Source organism: Enhydra lutris, unplaced genomic scaffold, assembly GCF_002288905.1.
Source record: "Enhydra lutris kenyoni isolate GAN:26980312 unplaced genomic scaffold, ASM228890v2 scaffoldscaffold33, whole genome shotgun sequence".
In the NCBI taxonomy this organism is placed as follows: domain Eukaryota; kingdom Metazoa; phylum Chordata; class Mammalia; order Carnivora; family Mustelidae; genus Enhydra; species Enhydra lutris.
In genome coordinates this window covers 2094305-2112809 of record NW_019154117.1, presented here as the reverse complement: position 1 = coordinate 2112809, position 18505 = coordinate 2094305, and the positions used below count along the sequence as shown (strand labels likewise).

Sequence of the window (18505 nt, the reverse complement as noted above, 5' to 3'; positions counted from 1 at the left end):
GGTCTCACACTCCCTCCACCATAGCGGGAGTCCTGGCTATACCTGCAGTCAGACAAAAAAGGAAATGTAAGGCCAAGATACCGTCTTCAACAAATGGTGCTGGAATAACTGGACATCCACATAAAAGAAAAAAAAAAGGAAATGTAAGGCCAAGATACCGTCTTCAACAAATGGTGCTGGAATAACTGGACATCCACATGCAAGAAAAAAAAAAGGAAATGTAAGGCCAAGATACCGTCTTCAACAAATGGTTCTGGAATAACTGGACATCCACATGCAAAGAAAAAAAAAGGAGCCTAGACCAGACCTTACACCCTCACAGAAACTAACTAAAAATGGATCACAGACCTAAATGTAAAAATGCAAAACTACAGAACTCCTACAAGATAACACAGGGGAAAGCCTGGATGACCAGGCATTTGGTAAAGACTTTTTAGATATGGCATCAAAGGCCTAATTCATGAATGAAAGAAATAATCAGAGGAACTTTATTAAAATTAAAAACTTCTGCTCCACAAGTGACATAGTCAAGAGAGGGAGAAGAGAGGCCACAGACTGGGAGAAGATAATTCTCAGAATTATCTCAGAATGAACTGGTACCCAATATATACAAAGAACTCCTCTAACACTAACAATAAGAAGACAAACAACCAGATCTCACCAAAGAAGACGTTCAGATGGCAAATGAGCCCATGGAAAGATGCTCTGCATCACATGTCATCAGAGAAACACAAATTCAAACGAGCTACCACAAACATATCAGAATGGCCGAAATCCAGAACACCGACCACCCCACATGCTGGTGGGGATGTGCAGCAGCGGAGCTCTCCTCACTGCTGGTGGGACTTGCCACTTTGGAAGATGGTTTGGTGGCTTCTTATAAAACTAAACATGCATGAGGAGGAAGGTGCTGGTGGCTGAGGCTCGGGGGCAGGACGAGGTGTGGGAAGGAATCCACAGGGCAGTGGGCAAGGCGGTGGGACCTATGCCTTCTGCTTTAGGCATGGTGGGTTTGAGTTGCCTGGGGAACATTTACTTTTTTTTTTTTTTAAAGATTTTATTTATTTGACAGAAAGAGGGATCACAAGTAGGCAGAGAAGCAGGCAGAGAGAGAGGGGGAAGCAGGCTTTCTGCTGAGCAGAAAGCCAGATGTGGGGCTCGATCCCAGGACCCTGGGATCATGACCTGAGCTGAAGGCAGAGGCTTTAACCCACTGAGCCACCCAGGCGCCCCACCTGGGGAACATTTAAAGTAGGTGCCCAGCAGTTAGAAATACTGTTTAGAGATTGTACATTAACAAGTACACTCCACCAAAGACGGAATGATTATATATGTCCTCTTCCAAAAGGTCACACTGGCTCGGACAAAGCCATCTGGCAGAGATGTTTCCTGATTAAAATCTGGTTCCGCTGGAACAACCTGCATCCTCAGACCTGCTGCCCTTTGTCTAATGTCTCAGCTTGGGCTAGATCCACCAGTAGACCCTCCACCCCCAGAGGCTCCAGCCCAAATACAACTAACCCAAGTGGGATATAGACCCATCCAGCCACACTGCCTGGCCTCCCTGAGATTTGAAATGAAGGGGAAGTTCAGGTCCTTCCTAGACCCAATGGACACAGTGCCAAAGAGTGCCAGGCTCACATCAGCCCCCGGGGGCTGGTCGCCCTTGCGGTCTTGTATGCAATTGCTTACATCCTTCCAATCAACACATTGTCCCACACGAGCACTAATTTTCCCCAACCGCAGGAGGAAAATTTAGAAACTCACAAATAACCCAACCTCCCACCTTAAGACACTAATAAAAGGAAGCAGGTTAACCCTGAAGCAAGCAGGAGAAAGGACATCATAAATATTAAAGCAGAGATAAACAGAATGAAAATATAGGAAATCAATGAAACCTAAAGCTGGTGCTTTGAAAAGACCAACAAATTTGACAAAGTTGGAGGACTCACACCATACCTCCCGATTCCAAAACTAATTACAAAGCTATGGTCATCAAAACAGTGTGGAATGGATATAAAGATTGGCATATAAACCAGTGGAAAAGAACAGAGGGCTTAGAAATGAACTCTGATGTACATGGTCAAGTGATTTTTGATAGCGGTGCCAGGACCATTCAATAGGAAAGGGACAATCTTTCCCACAAATGGCACTAGGAAGACTGAATGTCCATGTATGAAAGAATGAAGTACCCAGAGCTAAAGCCATATGTAAAACTTAACTCAAAATGGATCAAAGACCTAAACGTAAGACCTAATATTCTTAGAAGAAAACGGGGGAGAAGCTTCAAGACATTGAATTTCCAATAGTTTCTTAGATTTGGTACCAGATACATAGGCTGCAAAAGAAAAGCCAGACAAATTGGGTGTCATGAAAATCATAAACTTTTGTGCATTAAAAGAACTATATCAACAGACTAAAAAAGCAACCAACAGAATGGGAGGGATAAATTTGTGAACTGTACAACTCATCTAATAAGGGATTAATATCCAGAATATATAAAGTTCTAAAACTCAACAACAAAAACGAGCAATCTGATTCAAACATGGGCAAAGAACTTGAACAGACATTTCTTCAAAGAAGATCTGGAAATGATCAATAAGCACGTGATAAGATGTTCAACATCACTCATCATCAGTGAAATGCAAGTTGAAATTACAGTGAGACACCAACTCACACCCGTTAGGATGGCTGCTCTCCCCAAACCAGAACAGCCAAGTGTTAGCGAGCATGAAGAGAAATCAGAACCCTTTGTACAGACTGTTGATAAAAATGGTGTGGCCACTGTAAACTGATGGCTTCTCAAAAAATATTTGTTCATGGATTATCATGTGACTCAAAACTCCACTTCTAGTTGGCTACCTGGAAAGTCGAAAGCAGAGTCTCGAAGAGATGCTTGTGTATTGTGTTAATAGCAGCGTTTTCCACAATAGTTACTGTGGATGCAACACATGGGTCCATTGACTGATGAACGGGTAAGCAACATGGAGTCCACGCACACGACGGAACCACAGGCAGGAAGGAGTTCTGATACCTGGAAGATCCAGGAAGGAGGTCTGACACCTGATACAGCAAGGACGAACCTGAGGACACTACGCCGAGTGAAATGGGCCAGTCACCAAAGGACAAATACTGTGTGATTCTACTCGTGAGGCCTTTAGAGGAGTCAAATTCATAGAGACGGAAAGGAGAACAGTGGATGCCTTGTGCTGGGCTGGGAGGGGACAGGGAGTTACTTAATGGGGACAGAGTTTCAGTTTTGTCTGATGAGGAGCGTTCTGGAGACGGCTGGTGGGAACGGCACCATCACTACACGCACACATTCTGTACCACTGGACTATACTCTGCCCCGGTTTTGGTGACAAATTCTATGTTATATGTATTTTCCCACAACATAAAAAAAAATCTGGAAGGAAGGAAGAAAAAAAATTGACAAAGGGTTTGAATAGACATTTCTCCAAAAAGATACATAAAAAGCCAAGAAGCACCTGAAAAGATGCTTGGCATTTTTAGTCATCACAGAAACACAAGTCAAAATCACAATGGTGTACCACTTCCCGCCCGCAAGCATGGCCAGACTCAAAACGCTGGTCGATGCCAAGGGCGGGAGCAGGTGCAGAGAAACTGGGGCCCTCGGGTACTGTAAGTGGGAACAGAAAATGGGGCGGCTGCTTTGAACAACCATCTGACAGTTCCTCAAGTGACAGATTATAGAGTTACCCTACGACCCAAAAAATCCACTCCGAGCTAGAGATCCAAGAGAAATGGGCACATATGTCCACACAGAAACGTGGACCTCAAGTTTGCAGCAGCATTGCTCGTAACAGTCTAATGTCCATCGGCAAACCCGTCACAAGTCAATGTGTTGTGTTCATAGGTGGAACCGTCCTCGGCCAGAGGGTGGAATGAGCGGTTGGCGCGCGCTACCTCTTGGACGAAACTGGAAAACACTACACTCAGGACAAAAGGTTAGTCGCAAAGTCTACATATTTATATGATTCTATCCAGAGGGACGTCCATAAGGGAGAACCCGGGGAGGTTAAGGGACAGGGGCTGGGAGGCTGGCGAGGAGAGGCCAAATGCCGTCGCGTTCCTCTTGTGGGTGATAGACGTGTTCCAGGTTGCGGTGACGGGCGCACGCCGCTGTGAATAGACTGACAGGCACTGAATCGTGCACTTGAAATGGGCGTGTATGTGAATGAGAGCCCACCGAGGCTGTTTTTAATGCCTCTGTGTCTATCAGTTTATAGAAAATCCGGGAGTCAGAGAAGCAGGGAAATGAGGCCACACGGGGCACAACAGCCCACATCATGATGTGGGATATTCTGTAGACAAATCCGTATCTAGTCACTCAAACAAATCACTGGTGTCAGGGGAAACAGAAGGAAAATGGAATATGATGCACCCCGTGCACCACGTTTGAATTCTGATTCCAACAAAGGTACCGTACGAAGAACGTCTTTCAGATAATCAGGGAAATCTGAACCTGTGGAGTAACCATCCTCAGTTTTGTGGGCTGCAACAATGATGTTGTGTTGTTTGTGTTGGAGACGAGGGGGACAGCAGGATGTCTGGATGCGCTATCGCTCCTCCCTCCCCTTGCTCTCCACTGCCTCTCGTTCCCGAATGAACAATCGGTCCAAACGCCCAGAAAGACAGGTGTCTGTGTTTCGGGTGGGGGCGGCCCCAGTGGCCCCCCACAGGAGACCAGAGTCCAGGCCGAGTCAGGAGTGTGCCGCGAGACAGGTTTGGTGGGGCGGGGGGGTGGGGTCAGAGGCAGCGGCACCGGCGGGGCACCCTCCGGGGGTCAGGGAGCCCATGGGGAGTGGCTGGGCAGAGAAGCCGGCGTCCCCACAGGATGAGGGCAGCGTCCGCAAGGGAAGCTGCAGCAGCTGTGGTCGGGGGGGTTGGGGGTTGTCGAACAGGGAAGTTAACCAGAGAGTTGAAAATACGAAGGCTGGGGGCCAGACTTCTCATTGCTGGAGAAAGGGTTATAAGTGTAGAAAAAGAAAGAAGTAGGATGAGTTCTGTGATAATCAGAGTGGAATTGGAAGAATTATTGTGAATATAGGATTTCCAACACACAGAGACACAGAGACGGACACAGATATGCACGTGTGCGTGCACACCTGTGTGCACCAGTCTGTCCCCCAAGAACTGCAGGAGAACCCCACACCCATGTGCAGCTCCTGGTCTTCCCGTGAAAAAGAACCAGGCTGGGGTTCCTTCGGAGAAGTGGCTGAGCGCGGGACCGCAGCGGGGGAAGACGGTGCCATTATACCCCTGTGTATTGAGGGAAGAAGGGGCAAAAGAATGAGGCCATGTCAGAGGGACACCGAAACCTGCTCGAAGCAGCAGGAAGCAAATAGGGCGGCCGGTGCTAACCCGCTAAAGCACACAGGGAGCCGTGAATCCACACGGGTAAAGACAAATTCATTAGCAGCGTGAAGGTTTGGTTGGGAAGCAGGCATTTAGGTAGCCTCATGGTGCCTGCCTCCAAATATTTAGTAATTACAGGGGAAGGAGTGGGTCTGCTGGGGAGAAGCCGGCCCAGCACCCCCTTCGCCCAGCCTCCAGGTAAACGCTGGAAAACACCCCTTCCTGGGACAGCTGGGGGTGAGGGGTGAAGGGGGTCTGCAGGCAGGTGGTGGCGGCGTATTGGGGTGGGGAGCTGAGGGGCAAGAGAGCCCCTCCCCCCTGGGTGAGTGGGGACTGCGGCTCAGACCAGCAAGAATTCCCATGTCACTGGTTAATTTAGCACCATCTAGTCTGCCTGAGACAAAGAGAACCTTAAAATAACAAGGCTCTGTAAAGTGGAGGGATGGCGGGGGGATTTGTTTTCTCAGTTACTCTCAGAATAAAATAAAATCCTAGTAAGTGTGGGGCGTTGGACGGTTGCCGTCATTCTGTGATCTCCCGAACGCCAAGCCGGCCTGTACTTTCAAATGTGCCACGCCCTGAGGCCACGTTTGGGAAGCCCACGGCGCACCAGCCACGGGGGCAGGGGCGCCGGCCACCTGTCCAAATGCAAACAGATGGCCGCCCCAGTGGCTGGTCCTTCTGGCCAAAGGGACGGGGCCTCGGGGCGTATCTTAAAGTCAGGAGGGCCTACTGGAGGATGGGGAGGGTGTTGCCAAGGAAAGCCCGCGCCCCAGACGCCCTCTCCGAGCTGCTCCTGCAGAGCCTGGGCCCCACCCTGCCCCGGGGGCTCAGAAGTTCCGCCCCTGCCCTCCTGGTCCCCCGAGACTCCCGCGACCCCAGGAGCCCCCGTCTTGCGCGATCAGTGTGCAGCGGGAAGGCGCGCAGGTTGGCGTACTCCACAGTAAATTTAGACTCAGAACCGTTTCGTATCCTTCTTTCTCAGAGGAAGCTGTTCTGCCAAGTTTCCCCCTTTATAGTCAGGGACCAACCGATTCCCATGAAAATCAGATGAATAAATATTGAAGAGAATGTGCTCGTCATCTATTTTGGCGTCCTAACGGCGAGGAAGCGACATTACATTTGGGATGAGGTCTTTCTCAGCTGAAGCCCTCCTCCACCGGATCAGTTAAACCAGAGGAGCCCACCCAGCAAAAGCCTGCCAAAGGGGCGGTTCTCAGGAGGTGTGACTTGCAGATTTCCTCGGCGGCACTAGACATTTTTCCTCCAAAATTGGAGCCACGTGGACAGCACGGCCTGGGTCCGTGGCGTGCTGACACACCTGTTGTGAGCTCATGGCCACAGCCCAGCCCCTCCCTAACCTTCTCCTCTCCCCCGTGTGCACGTGTAGAGGAGTGGTCACACCTGTCTTTCCCTCATCGTCCTCGGTCTATAAGGACCGAGTAAATAAAACATTAACTGTCTTCGCTCTCTGAGACGATATAATTTTCTGAGACGATATAATTTAGATAAACCGTGAACCTCTCATCTTCAAAAAATACCTAAAAGTTTCAGCTACACTCTTTATATTTTCACAGACTTGCTGGGGTATTTTCTTTCAGAGAACAGAGATGCCATAGCAGCAGCCCTTGCAAAGGGAAATCGCTCTGCACGGATTCTAAACACACACTCCCATCAGTAGCACAGGCCCCTTAGCATCATGTGGCCTCTGGGGCTCTCAGCTCTCGAGAAAGCCCCGCGTCCCTCTGTGCCTCACCTGCCACGGGCGTGTCAAACACGCACGAGGCGCCCAGCATGGTACCACAAGGATTAAGGCTGCTCCCTTCACAGAGGTGACGGTCCAGTGGGGAAAACCAATTAAGAAGCATGTTAACAAATAAATGAGTGCCTGTTTGTGACAAGAGCTTCAGGGTCAAAATAAATCACGGTGCGGAAATAGGGGCCCTCCCAGGGATTCTGTGTGACATGAGACGGGGAGGGAGGGTTCTCTGATCCGCAGCAAGCCTTGCTTGTTGTAAGAGGTGAACAGAACCCTATAATGTTGACACCCCAACCAGATTAGCAGCACAAACAAAAGGCAGCAAAGACCATGAAGACCGACCTCACCTTGCAAGTGCAACTGGAAATGTCGGAAAGTTCGTGTTAGATGCCCCAACCTGGCAAGGCCGCTCGTGAAGGCCACGTCAGGACCGAGCAGGGCTCGTGCCAGGGCGTAGCATCAGAAAAAGCTGCCTGAGCAGATCCCCACGTTCACAGACTCAAGGAAAGACCACACTGTTATTCCGCTATATCAGGTGATGCTGAAGAAGCATTCAATAAAATCCAGGATGACAGGAGTAATTAAGAGATCAATACGTATGATTGACACACAAGCAGGGATTATGTTTTGCACCTGGTTCTCGGCCATAGCCCAGGTGCCAAGCCAGTGCCTGGCCTCAGTAGCTATGCGGTCGGTGCGCTTTGTGGAGTGAATGAACCAGGGGGTGCCCTGCTTTGGGCAGGTGAGGACGAGCTACCGAAAGCTTACATCATCCTTAAGGGAACAAAGCCTCCAACAGCCCCTTTTAGGCTAGGAACAAGACAAGGGCGCCCTCTCCCGGTCACCGTCCATGGGCGCCTGGTCCGCACGCTGGGGCGGGACCATCCCGTGGGGTGGGCGGCCCGGGAGGCAGGAGACACAGCTCTTGGTGTTCGCCACCGCCTAACCGGTGTCCCGGGAAAACCGCTGCCACCTGCAAGACTGCTGGGCACGAGATCTCACCACATTCCTCTCCTGCCAGCAGTCGCTGTCGAGAAAACGTAACCAAAGTAACACCACGTTCAACAAGATTAAAACCAGACGATCTAGCACGTAACCAAACAAAGGAGCACCAGAACCTCCTGGAGAGAAATTTTAAATTCTAGCAACGGGCATCTTAACGCTAAGTAAGTAGACATCAGGCCATGCTCGTGGACGAGAGGACCGAATGCTGCACGCGGTCGGCGGTCCCCAAAACTCATCGGCAAATTCAACGCCGGTCCTACCGGAATCCCGCGTTCCCAGTGCCTGGATAAATGGGCTCTAAAACCCCAACAAAGAGGAAAAGGTCTGCGAACACCTACGCTAGAGAGCACAGAAAGGAGTTTCATGAGGAAGCCGTGAAACTAGGTGATAAGACTGTTTCAAAGCCATAATGACCGAGCGTCAGGGCACCGGTACCGGGACAGGAGGTCAGCAGGACGGAGCAGGCGTGAACTCAAGATGCAACCCGATGCGCCAGGCATGGGCTGTGGAGCACAAGGACCATCCGTGTGACCCATGTTGGCTCACTGCCTGCAGATCTAAACAGTGTGGGGTCCTCATCTTAGGTCATCTTCCAAGTACCTCCAGTGAGAATTAAAACATAAACGTGAAAAACAAAGCTTTCAAAGCCAAATGAAGAAAATATAGAAGAGCAGAGTATGTCTGTGACCACAGGCGAGAAAATCCTCTAAAACTCAAGACCATGAACCTCTGCACAAGGGAAACTTCTATTTGGTGGAGAACATCACGGACAAAATGATCAGATGCGTGAGAACGTGGAAGAGCTCACGTGGAAACTGCATGTCTGAAAACTCAGTGGGAGAGTCCAGGGAGACGGGTCAGAAGAGAAGCGTGGGGGAAAGGCGGGAACGTGATGTTTCCAGGAGGGACCTGTGGACATGCAGTCAAAGGACAACACAGCCAACACCGAGACGTGCTTTCCTCCCTCCCCGTCCCACTACTCAGATTCGCCACACTGGGAGGACGACACGGAGGAGGAGGAGCAGGAGGAGGAGGAGGAGGGAACCTTGGTGTTCAGCTGCCGCCCCGGTAGTCCAGCCATTCTGGAAGGAAAAGTGAGCCTCTGGTGACGCTAACTGTACCCATATCCTGTGAGCAAAAACCCCAGCCCTGGGATGTGCCCCAGAAGACCAGCGGGGGAAACACACAAGAGGATTCCTAGTGCCTTTAGCCCTTCCTGAGAGATTTCCACAAGTGACCTGTGACCACAGAGTGGGGGACGCCCGGGAGCCCAGCCAAGTGACGATTCCGCGTATGGAAAGCACCCCAGACAGATCTCGTACCAAGGGAAAAATGAACAAGATGAAATGGGATTTCACTTCACTGGGGGCAGTATCACGGTTCCAAATTTCTGAGACGCACACACAGTATGTATTTTCCCTGATGTACATCTGTGGGGAAAATCCCCATGACCAAAGAAGGTGGGTTTGCACTGCGTTCCCGGGAAGGGCTGTCCAGGTGCAGGGGGGAGAGGAGGCTCAGGGCCGAGGTACAGACACCAGAAGCCATAAATTAGGTCAGGTCCCCCTCCACCAAATTAAATTAAATTGAGATCAAGGCTAGCCAAAGACTGAGGCTTCGTCCCTACCCATCAGTCAGGACAGGCAATGCCCTGAGCTACTATTTGATCACGCTACCTGCGTCTTTGTTTTCACTGGATAACAAGTTTTAAAAACAATCCTGGAATTTATTTAAAGGTTCATTTAACGTCATTACATTTATTAAACTTAACAGTTCTTGGACTGCGCCAACATCAAGTCAAATCTCTTTACTGACTGGAAGATGGGAAATGCAGGCAAACCCACAGAGATCTTCAGACACAACCATGCTGCCAGGAACGGCCAAGCTCACTGTCACGAGGCATGACTTCCCTGAGCGGGAAAGCAAGAGGCCACTTAATAGGGCTTTAGGTACGGCCTCATCACGGCATGCACTCTAGGGTCAGAAACTCGGTGACTCAGCTTTAGAGACATTTGAGGTAAATATTGAAAGCCCATGACCCCTGCACATCTGTATCCACTAAGACTGTATAGGACAAGAAGACTTTCCCGGGATTTGTATCCATTTACCGTAAAGGACATCAGCGTTAGGGCTTCTACCCCAGGCCCTCGTGATTTCCAAGCCCAAGCCCAGTGCTGGCCTGAATTCACCAGCCCTCTGCACCTGGCCTCCTGGGTCCCACAGGAGTGGCCACCAGGCCCTCAGCCAGCACGCGTGGGTAGTGGAGGGAAAGTGAGTCACCCAACACAGAGACCAAGGGGAGTCCGTTCTAAGGAGGCAGGTCGTGTCCCGCCCCGTGCTCACCGTGCCTTCCGGGTCCACGAGCAGCAGGTGCTTGGCCTGGCCGTTGTGCATTCCTGTGAGGACGAAGGAGCCTGGGTTGGTGGCGCTTTTCCGGACCAGGAAGTCCCCGTCGTTCTTCAGCAGCCCTTCGGCCTCCTTCCGGCTCATCTCCCCTTGGTACCAAGGCTCCCCTTCCAGCTCCTCCAGCATCTTGGCATCTGGGGCTCTGGGGGTGACGGGGCTGATGCACTCCACGGAGGCCGCTTTGCTCAGCACAGGCCCCAAGGACTGGTTCCTGAGAGCATCTTCAAAAGGTTCTGTCAACAGCAATCACCAGAAACAAAGTGAACCCCCGAGAAGAGCAAACATTAAAATGCACAAAGTGATTGATGGAAGTGCCAAGACAACTTCCACAAGAAACAAACCTACAGTAAAACGACTGACCGGTAATAGAAACCACAGCCCAAACCTTGGCACCTTTTTCTGACTAGCTGGGTTTCCCGAGACCGCCGGGTGCTGCGCCTTGTACCCGGGATTCGAACGCACCCTCTGTCTCACCAGTTGGAACAACTTCACTTTTGCACGCTGCACCAGGCCACGCATTATACAGACCACCTACTGCTTCTGGAACATCGGCTAGCCTTTTCAGAAATCTGCTTCCTGCTGAATGAAAACCTGCCAATGCTAACAGAAATACATGAAAGGGAAGATAATCTGCAAGGTTAGATTTAGTGCAAAACCTATACCCAGCTGTCAGGTGTTTGTTTCAAAATTCTTACATCTGACAAATTTTTAAAAGAGAAGAAAATGGACATTTTCCAGGTGCCTTTGTGTGACTTGGCCCAGGCTAGGACCACTACCTCCCTGTGGCCTTCATTTGTCTCTGTGTGAGTGTTGGAGATGGAGCATGACCGCACGCCCTTCAGGACACACTTCCCACCGCAGGCAACAGACAACAGCAGCATGAAAAGTCCCCAGGGACATCTGATGAAACCTCGACTCTCCATTTTCAAAGGAGGTAATATGTACAAAAGCTCTCAAAAATGCCCACGGTGCCACACAGTGGCAGTATAAGGCGTGATGACAACAACACGGGACCATGCCGACATGAAGCACGAGAACGGGCACAGCTACATCCCCAGAGTCCTACATCATCCCTGGGATATAGTCCATACCCACAGATGTTCAACAAGTGCTCTAGGAGGAGACCAATTGTGAGTAGAGAACGGGCAGGAGTCAGGTGAATAAATGAAACCCCCATCAGGGCATTTCGATACTTGTTACATTGTTCACACATCTGGGAATAAAATCAGGTTAAAACTGGTGCCAAAATTAGATTTTTCTGTTTTTATCCTATTTTTCCTGATTACCTGGAGTAGTTGAAGGCTGTATTATAACATTTCTACACCATCACCGACACAACCATCACTATGAAGACCATCACCATTGTCACCATCATCACCCTCACCATCACCACCATCATGACCATCATCACCACCATCACTTGCCACCATCGTCAACATCACCACGACCATCACCACCATTATTACCACCGCCAGCATCAACATCACCATCATCACTATCACCATCCTCACCACCATCACCACCATCATGATCATCATCACCACCATCACCACCATCACCATCACCGTCAGCATCAACATCACCATCATCACCACCATCACCATCACCACCATCATCACTTCATCATCACCCTCATCCCACCCTCACTATCATCACCACCGTCACCACCATCACCACCATCGCCATCACCACCACTACCATCAGCACCAGGAGCAGCTCCATCACCACCACCATCATTATTTAGCTCTTGTGGTTTAAGAGAAACAACACAGAGTGCTGGCTTAATTCTTTTCCCAGACTTTTCGATAGCAACCAGCTTCGCCAGGGCCCTTTCTTCTTCTTGTCTCCCCTTCTCTGGTTTGGGAGCAGGTGTAGAAATGGACTGATGACAAAGGAAGGCTCTGGTTCTTATTTTTCCCATCTCAAACCCTTGTCTTATCTACCTCTTCTCAGGCTCTGGAGCCAGAAATCACTGGTTAATTGACTAAATTAAACAGTGACAATTGACCATAAATACTCTCACTAAACTGCCTTTGGGAGGCATCATTATAGTTGGAACAGAGGCTCAGAGAGCCTCCACTTTGCCCTGCGTCTTGGGAAAGTGGCTTCATCCTTCTGAGGCTGTCCCCACATTTTTTAAGAGATGGGATTTGATTAGATGATCGTTAAGGTGCCTCCAAGCCCCAAGAGTCTCCAATTTCTCTGTCGGTGGTGATTTTTGCAAGTCAGAATGGGAATCCACTGTCTGGGAAACCAAAGTGGCTGAGAAATAGACGTTTGCTGGCAGGAGGCCGCCGGGTTGCGTCACCCTCACGTGCGTCCTCCTTCCCACACAGCCCCTGCAGAGTGCGCGCCGCACCGGCAAGGCTGCCCTGACCAGCCACAGAGCCATAGTAATGGTGGCTACATGCAGGCCTGTTGCAGAAATTAAATAAAGTAACAGGTGCCCAGCCTGTGGTAGACACTTGTTAAATTCTTAAGGAATTCCTCTGGCCCACAAAAGTCTCAGGGAGCTGACAAAGCAGCATGAGGATGTAAAGCTCTTCGGGAACTCGGGAAGCTCCTTCGAAGTTCCTCAGCCACAATCCCACTTTCATTACGAGTTCCTGGCTGATTTACGCACGCCAGCCCTCATGACGCTGAGGGTCCACAGCAGGCACCCCCGCCCTGCTGAGGAGCTTCCTGTCACACTCCTCGTCCTGTCTGGGGGTTCACCAGGGCACTGGTTGTCACCTGCGAGCACAGCGTGGTTACTCACGCTCCACGGGACCCTCTGTTGGCTCCCCTGCAGACCCCAGTAAGCAGAATGGTACGTGACCCACACTAGATGCTCAAAGGAGAGGAATACAAGAGAGCGAGCGAGTGTGCACACAGGAGAGTGAGTGAGTGTGCGCACGGGAGAGCGAGTGAGTGTGCGTATGGGAGAGCGAGTAAGTGTGCACAAGGGAGAATGAGCAAGTGTACACATGGGAGAGCGAGCAAGTGTGCACACGGGAGAGCAAGGGAGTGTGCACACGCCAGATGGTGGATCACTTCCTTGCGTTCGCGTTGGGCTTGGTCACAGACCGAGGGCTCTGTGCAGCAGGGGCAGCCACGTTGGCATCCTTAGCCACTGATACAGAATTTGTCCCCTTACAGCCGACCAACATTTAAGTGAAAAAACGAGTGCTTTTCGTGTGTGTATCATTTGCCTCGACACTCGGGCAGCTCTTCAAGAGGAACGTCAGTTAGGAAAAGAGGGGAGATGCTCTGCGCCCGGAACTCAGAGAGGGCTGTCAGCCCCAAGCAGAGGTCAGCCAAGGTCGAAGCCTCGACAAGCCCGCTCACAACCCAGAAAAGTGCAGACAGCCATCACTGCTCATCAGAACGCTGCTGGCAGGAAGAGTGTTAATGGCACAGGTTTCAAAAAGAAGGCATCGCAGAAAGCGACCTCAGAAGACAGGAAACCCAGACGAATGGCAACCCACTCATGTCGAAGAGGTCCTTCCGCGGGCTGCTCTCTGCGCTGCTGCCCGACGCCGGCGTGGCCTGAGGCGGGAGGTGCTGGGCGTTCACGTACGTGGGGGCTTCTCCGGGGGCCGCGTGCGCTTTCCCCTCCGGCATGCCGTAGATATCCAGGGCCCCTGCAACAAGGAAACGAGCCGTCTCTTTCTCACAACGGAAAGGGTGGTCATTGGTGCGTCTGCCGGTAAGCCGCCCCCCGCGCCGCTCCCCTGGATGAAGGCAATCCTACAGGCTGCTAGATAATTCCTCCCGTGGGTCCCCATCGGCTCAATGCCCCTCTTCGGACCCTGTTCACCGCTGTGGTGTTCTGACCGGGACAGTTTCCCAGCCTTCTTGTCAAAATGCGACGGGGTGGCCTGCGAGGGTGACACATGATCACTAGGGCCTGACCGAGACCCTGGCCCTGACCTGGGTAGGGAAGTGGAGCGGGCACAGTGGGCCGAGGCTCCCGGGTCCCCGTATCCCCTTTACAAAGGCCGCAGAGCAAGGAACAGAGCAGAAGAAACAGCCTCATTTCAATTGCCCTGTTTTGCCTTTAAGTGTAAGTGAACGCTTTGTACGTTGACTCCATTCTAGCAGCGCAGGAGGCCCAGGGTGGGCGTGTGGTCGAGGACCCCCACCCACAGGCCGTGCCTCCAGGGGACCTCCTAGCCGGGCCAAGAGTGTGGCGAGCCCAGCCCGCCTCCCTTTGCCTCTCACCTTGCCTGACCGGTGTTTGCTGCCAGTCCTCGCCAAACGGGTCTCCTAAGTGTCTCCCCTGGTAGTAAGTTTGCTCTTTTCCTGCAAACTACAGACACATGTAAATACACAAAGAGAAAAGGCATCGTCTCCCCCTTCCCCACCTCTAAACGCCACAGTGCAGAACAAGGGACCCCGGCAGGGAGCAGGGCGCTTTCCCAGTTCCTCCCACTTTCCCCTGCATGCCTCACGGTCAGCGTTAGGATTTGGGAGTGCGTGGGTGTGAGGAGGAGGCTGCCTCGAATCAGAACTACCCGCGCCCATCCTGTTTCCATTTTCCGCCGCCATCCCTCCCTCCGCGTGGCCAAAGATGAGCCCTCTTAGTGCGGCGCCATCACTCGTAAAGCAAACTTCGGCTGGCGCGTTTCTCTGCATCGGATCACGCCTCCCATGGCCACGCACACCTGGCCAAACCCAGCCCGCCCGTCTCCGTGTCACAGCTATTGACGCTTGATGTCACTGTTATTTTGTCACTTTTTTAGCGTCGTTGTTATTTGCACAAAGTAGGTGACATCAAAAAATTCTCTATAATGAAATAGAAGCACTATAGCTCTAAAAAGGCAATCGCCTTACTGGCCTGTTGAGTTGGAGGAAAAGTCAAAGAAATGAATAAAAGAGAAGGCTCTTGAAATTCTCACTATTTTAAGGGCCCACATCCACTCTCTTTTCAGGGAACACAAAGCACCCCAGGCCTTTTAAAAGTCTTGAACTCTTTCTTCTTCTCACTGAGCTCCCATAATGGGACTTGTCCCAGGATGGAGGAGACCCCAGACTCGTATCTCCAGAACCATAGTATAGTTCCAAGACACTGATTAACACCGTAAGATGTTACAACAAAAGCCTCCCCTTCTTGTCTACTTGGTGTCATCCCAGGGGAGAAAACAGGTGCGTTATCCTGTCAAAGACTGGACAAAATGCAGCCTGCCAGTTAAGTGGAGGAAGATGAAAAGAAATAAAGCTCAGGTGGCCACGACCCAGGTCGGGGTCCCGGACTTACCTGGGCTATGTCGGGGGCATGGGGTCTAGCCTGCAGCCGCACATCCACGAAGCCCCCTGGAGGAGGTGTCTTGCTTGGGATGCTGTTGTAGTATGGGTGGTCTGAGCCATCCCCCTCCTCTTCAGTCCACGGCTCATCCAGACTCTGCATTCTGTTAGAAGAGGATTTTCCAGAGCTTTAGCCAAAAGTTGAGCTTGTCTTCAAAATGAACAAATCTAACGTGAGGACCTGCTACCCCAGAAAAGAGAGTTAGTGACTGTCTCCTCACTATCTAGATCTCAACCCTGAAAAGCAGATGAATGGTTTGGCCGGATACTTCAGCCTTATTTGCAGTTCAACCTTCTGGAAAATTTCAACCTTATTTGAAACAGGGAAGAACTCCTTTTTCAAAAGGACATTTAATTATGAAAGAAAAGATTTATAGCTAGAGATAACCAGATCCTCAAGAACATTCATTTCAATAAGTCAAAGCATAATCAACTAAAAAGTGGAGATTTTAGTGACACAAGAAAAAAATGACAGAGTGAAAATCTCTGAAAATTCTCTCTTCCATAAAACAAACAGGAAACTAGCAAAAAAAATTTTTTTTCAGGATCAACTTTTTCAGAACCCTGGAAATTAATCAGAAGTTTGCAGCAAACTAGTGTGTGTGTGTGTGTGTGTGTGTGTGTGTGTGTGTGTGTGTGTGTTTAAGCAAACAGCTATAACAACAAAATGCCACAGGAATTTTAACTTGCCCTATTCCTGTCTCCACAGTAGACTTGAAAACCAACAGCCCACAATCAGAGTGATAACCAGCAGCCTGACCATCATAGGAGGGGACCAAACATCACTGAGTCTCTTTCAAAGCCCCATTCCAGAGAATCTGACCTGTCTGGTCATTCCCTAAAAGACCCCATTCCAAGTCTGCCTTTATTTGACCTGATTCAGAGCTTGTCCAGGGGAAAAAGCCTCTTCCCCAGTGGCTTTGTCAAAAACAATTGGAGGCTAGTGTCCAACATCGTGGGTTCCTGAAACAGTGGAGTGCATTTGGTATTATAACAAACCAGTAGGTAACAAAGAGGGGTCTATCGAAAAGCTTAGAAGGAAAATCTGGGCAATAGGATGTCCATAGGACTTTGATAAGCTTCATTGTGTATCTAGAAGTAAAGAAGACCACATGTTTGTGTAATACGGTCTTCGAGATCTGGGTTGTGTGCCTGCTTAGGAAAAATGTGAAAAGGTCTTAGCTCTCACCTCTGGTTGAAGCCTGCATAAGCAGGAAGTAAAGGGTAAAGGAGAGTTGTCAACAGCTTGGCTGAATGTTGAAGGAGTGCCCCAATACACAAACAGCTTCTCAGCAAATATGGGGAGACTTAATGGTCCCAAGCGTTGAAGGAAATCTCTCTCTAACCATTAGCTAACTAATAAGGAAACCAAACAGAGTTGTCAATGTCATATAAGACAAAGAATACAGATTTTTACAGTGTTTTCTTGGAAAAGTCCTTAAAACAAACAGCCATGACAAACAGCAGCAACAAGAAATCCTGAGGAGGTGAGCTTCTCAAAATTTGCTACTGTATTATCTAAGATTTCCAGTTTCAATGAAAAATTAGAAAATATGCGAAGAAATAAGAAAGCATGGCTGATATGCAAGAAAAAATGCTATCAACAGAAAGTTTTCCTGAGGAAACTGAAATTGGGGACTAATGAGACAAAGATTTTAAATTGGCTACTTTTAATATGGAATAAAAGAAATCATCAACAAAAAATAAACATGAGACTGTTGTTTCACCAAATAGGGAATGTCAAAATAGAGGTAGAAGTAATTTTGTAAAATAACCAAATAGAAAAGCTATAATTTAAAATGTTAATAACTGGAATAAAAAATTTAGGGGCACCTGGGTGGCTCAGTGGGTTAAAGCCTCTGCCTTTGGCTCAGGTCATGGGATCGAGCCCCGCATTGGGCTCTCTGCTCAGCAGGGAACCTGCTTCCTCCTCTCTCTCTGCCTGCCTCTCTGCCTACTTGTGATCTCTGTCTGTCAAATAAATAAAATCTTTAAAAAAAAATTCGTAGAGGAGCTCAAAACAGGTGTGAACAGACTGAAGAAAGAATGACAGAACTTAAAGATAGGTCACGTAAGACTATCAAATCACAGAAACAGAGAGAAAAAAGAACTAAAAAAAAATGAACAGAGCCTCAGAGACCTACAGACCCCCAACATACACATGAGAGATTCCCAAAAGAGGAGGGATGGAAAGGGTCTGGAAGGACACATGAAGACTTCAGGGCCAGAAACTTGTCAAATTTAATTAAAATAATTGATTTACACATCCAAGGAGTGAAAAACAGAAAAAATACCACAGCAAGGATAAACTAAAAATGCTCCATACCTTAACACATCATAATCAAGCCGTTTAAAGCCAAAAAGAGAGAAACTTGAAAGCAGCAAGGGAGAGGCCACTCATCACATGCAAGAGATCCTCACTAATATTACGACTAATTTCTCTTCAGAAATAACTGAGGCCAGAAGACAATGGGATGGCATAGTCCAAGTACAGAAAGAAATACTGTGTACCAAGAAATCTATATCCAGTAAAACTATCTTTTGAAAATGAAGCAAAAATAAGACATTCCCAGATAAAAACCAAAGAAAATTCATTACAGCAGATCTTCCCTATAAGAGACACTAAAGGAGGTACTTCAGGCTGAAATCAAGCACTAAACAGAAGCACAT

General features: G+C 49.4%; 1 protein-coding gene across 1 annotated transcript in view; it reads right to left on the bottom strand.

Moving 5' to 3' along the window:
• Window positions 1–18505, bottom strand: part of LOC111153623 (SHC adaptor protein 3) — a 91206-nt gene that overhangs the window by 3803 nt on the left and 68898 nt on the right. Inside the window, exons 8-11 of the mRNA XM_022512766.1 lie at window positions 15789–15939; window positions 14753–14840; window positions 14017–14172; window positions 10487–10782 (exon numbers count right to left, since the gene is read on the bottom strand). Of these exons, the coding sequence (XP_022368474.1) occupies window positions 10487–10782; window positions 14017–14172; window positions 14753–14840; window positions 15789–15939 (691 nt within the window). The remainder of the gene's footprint in view (window positions 1–10486; window positions 10783–14016; window positions 14173–14752; window positions 14841–15788; window positions 15940–18505) is intronic.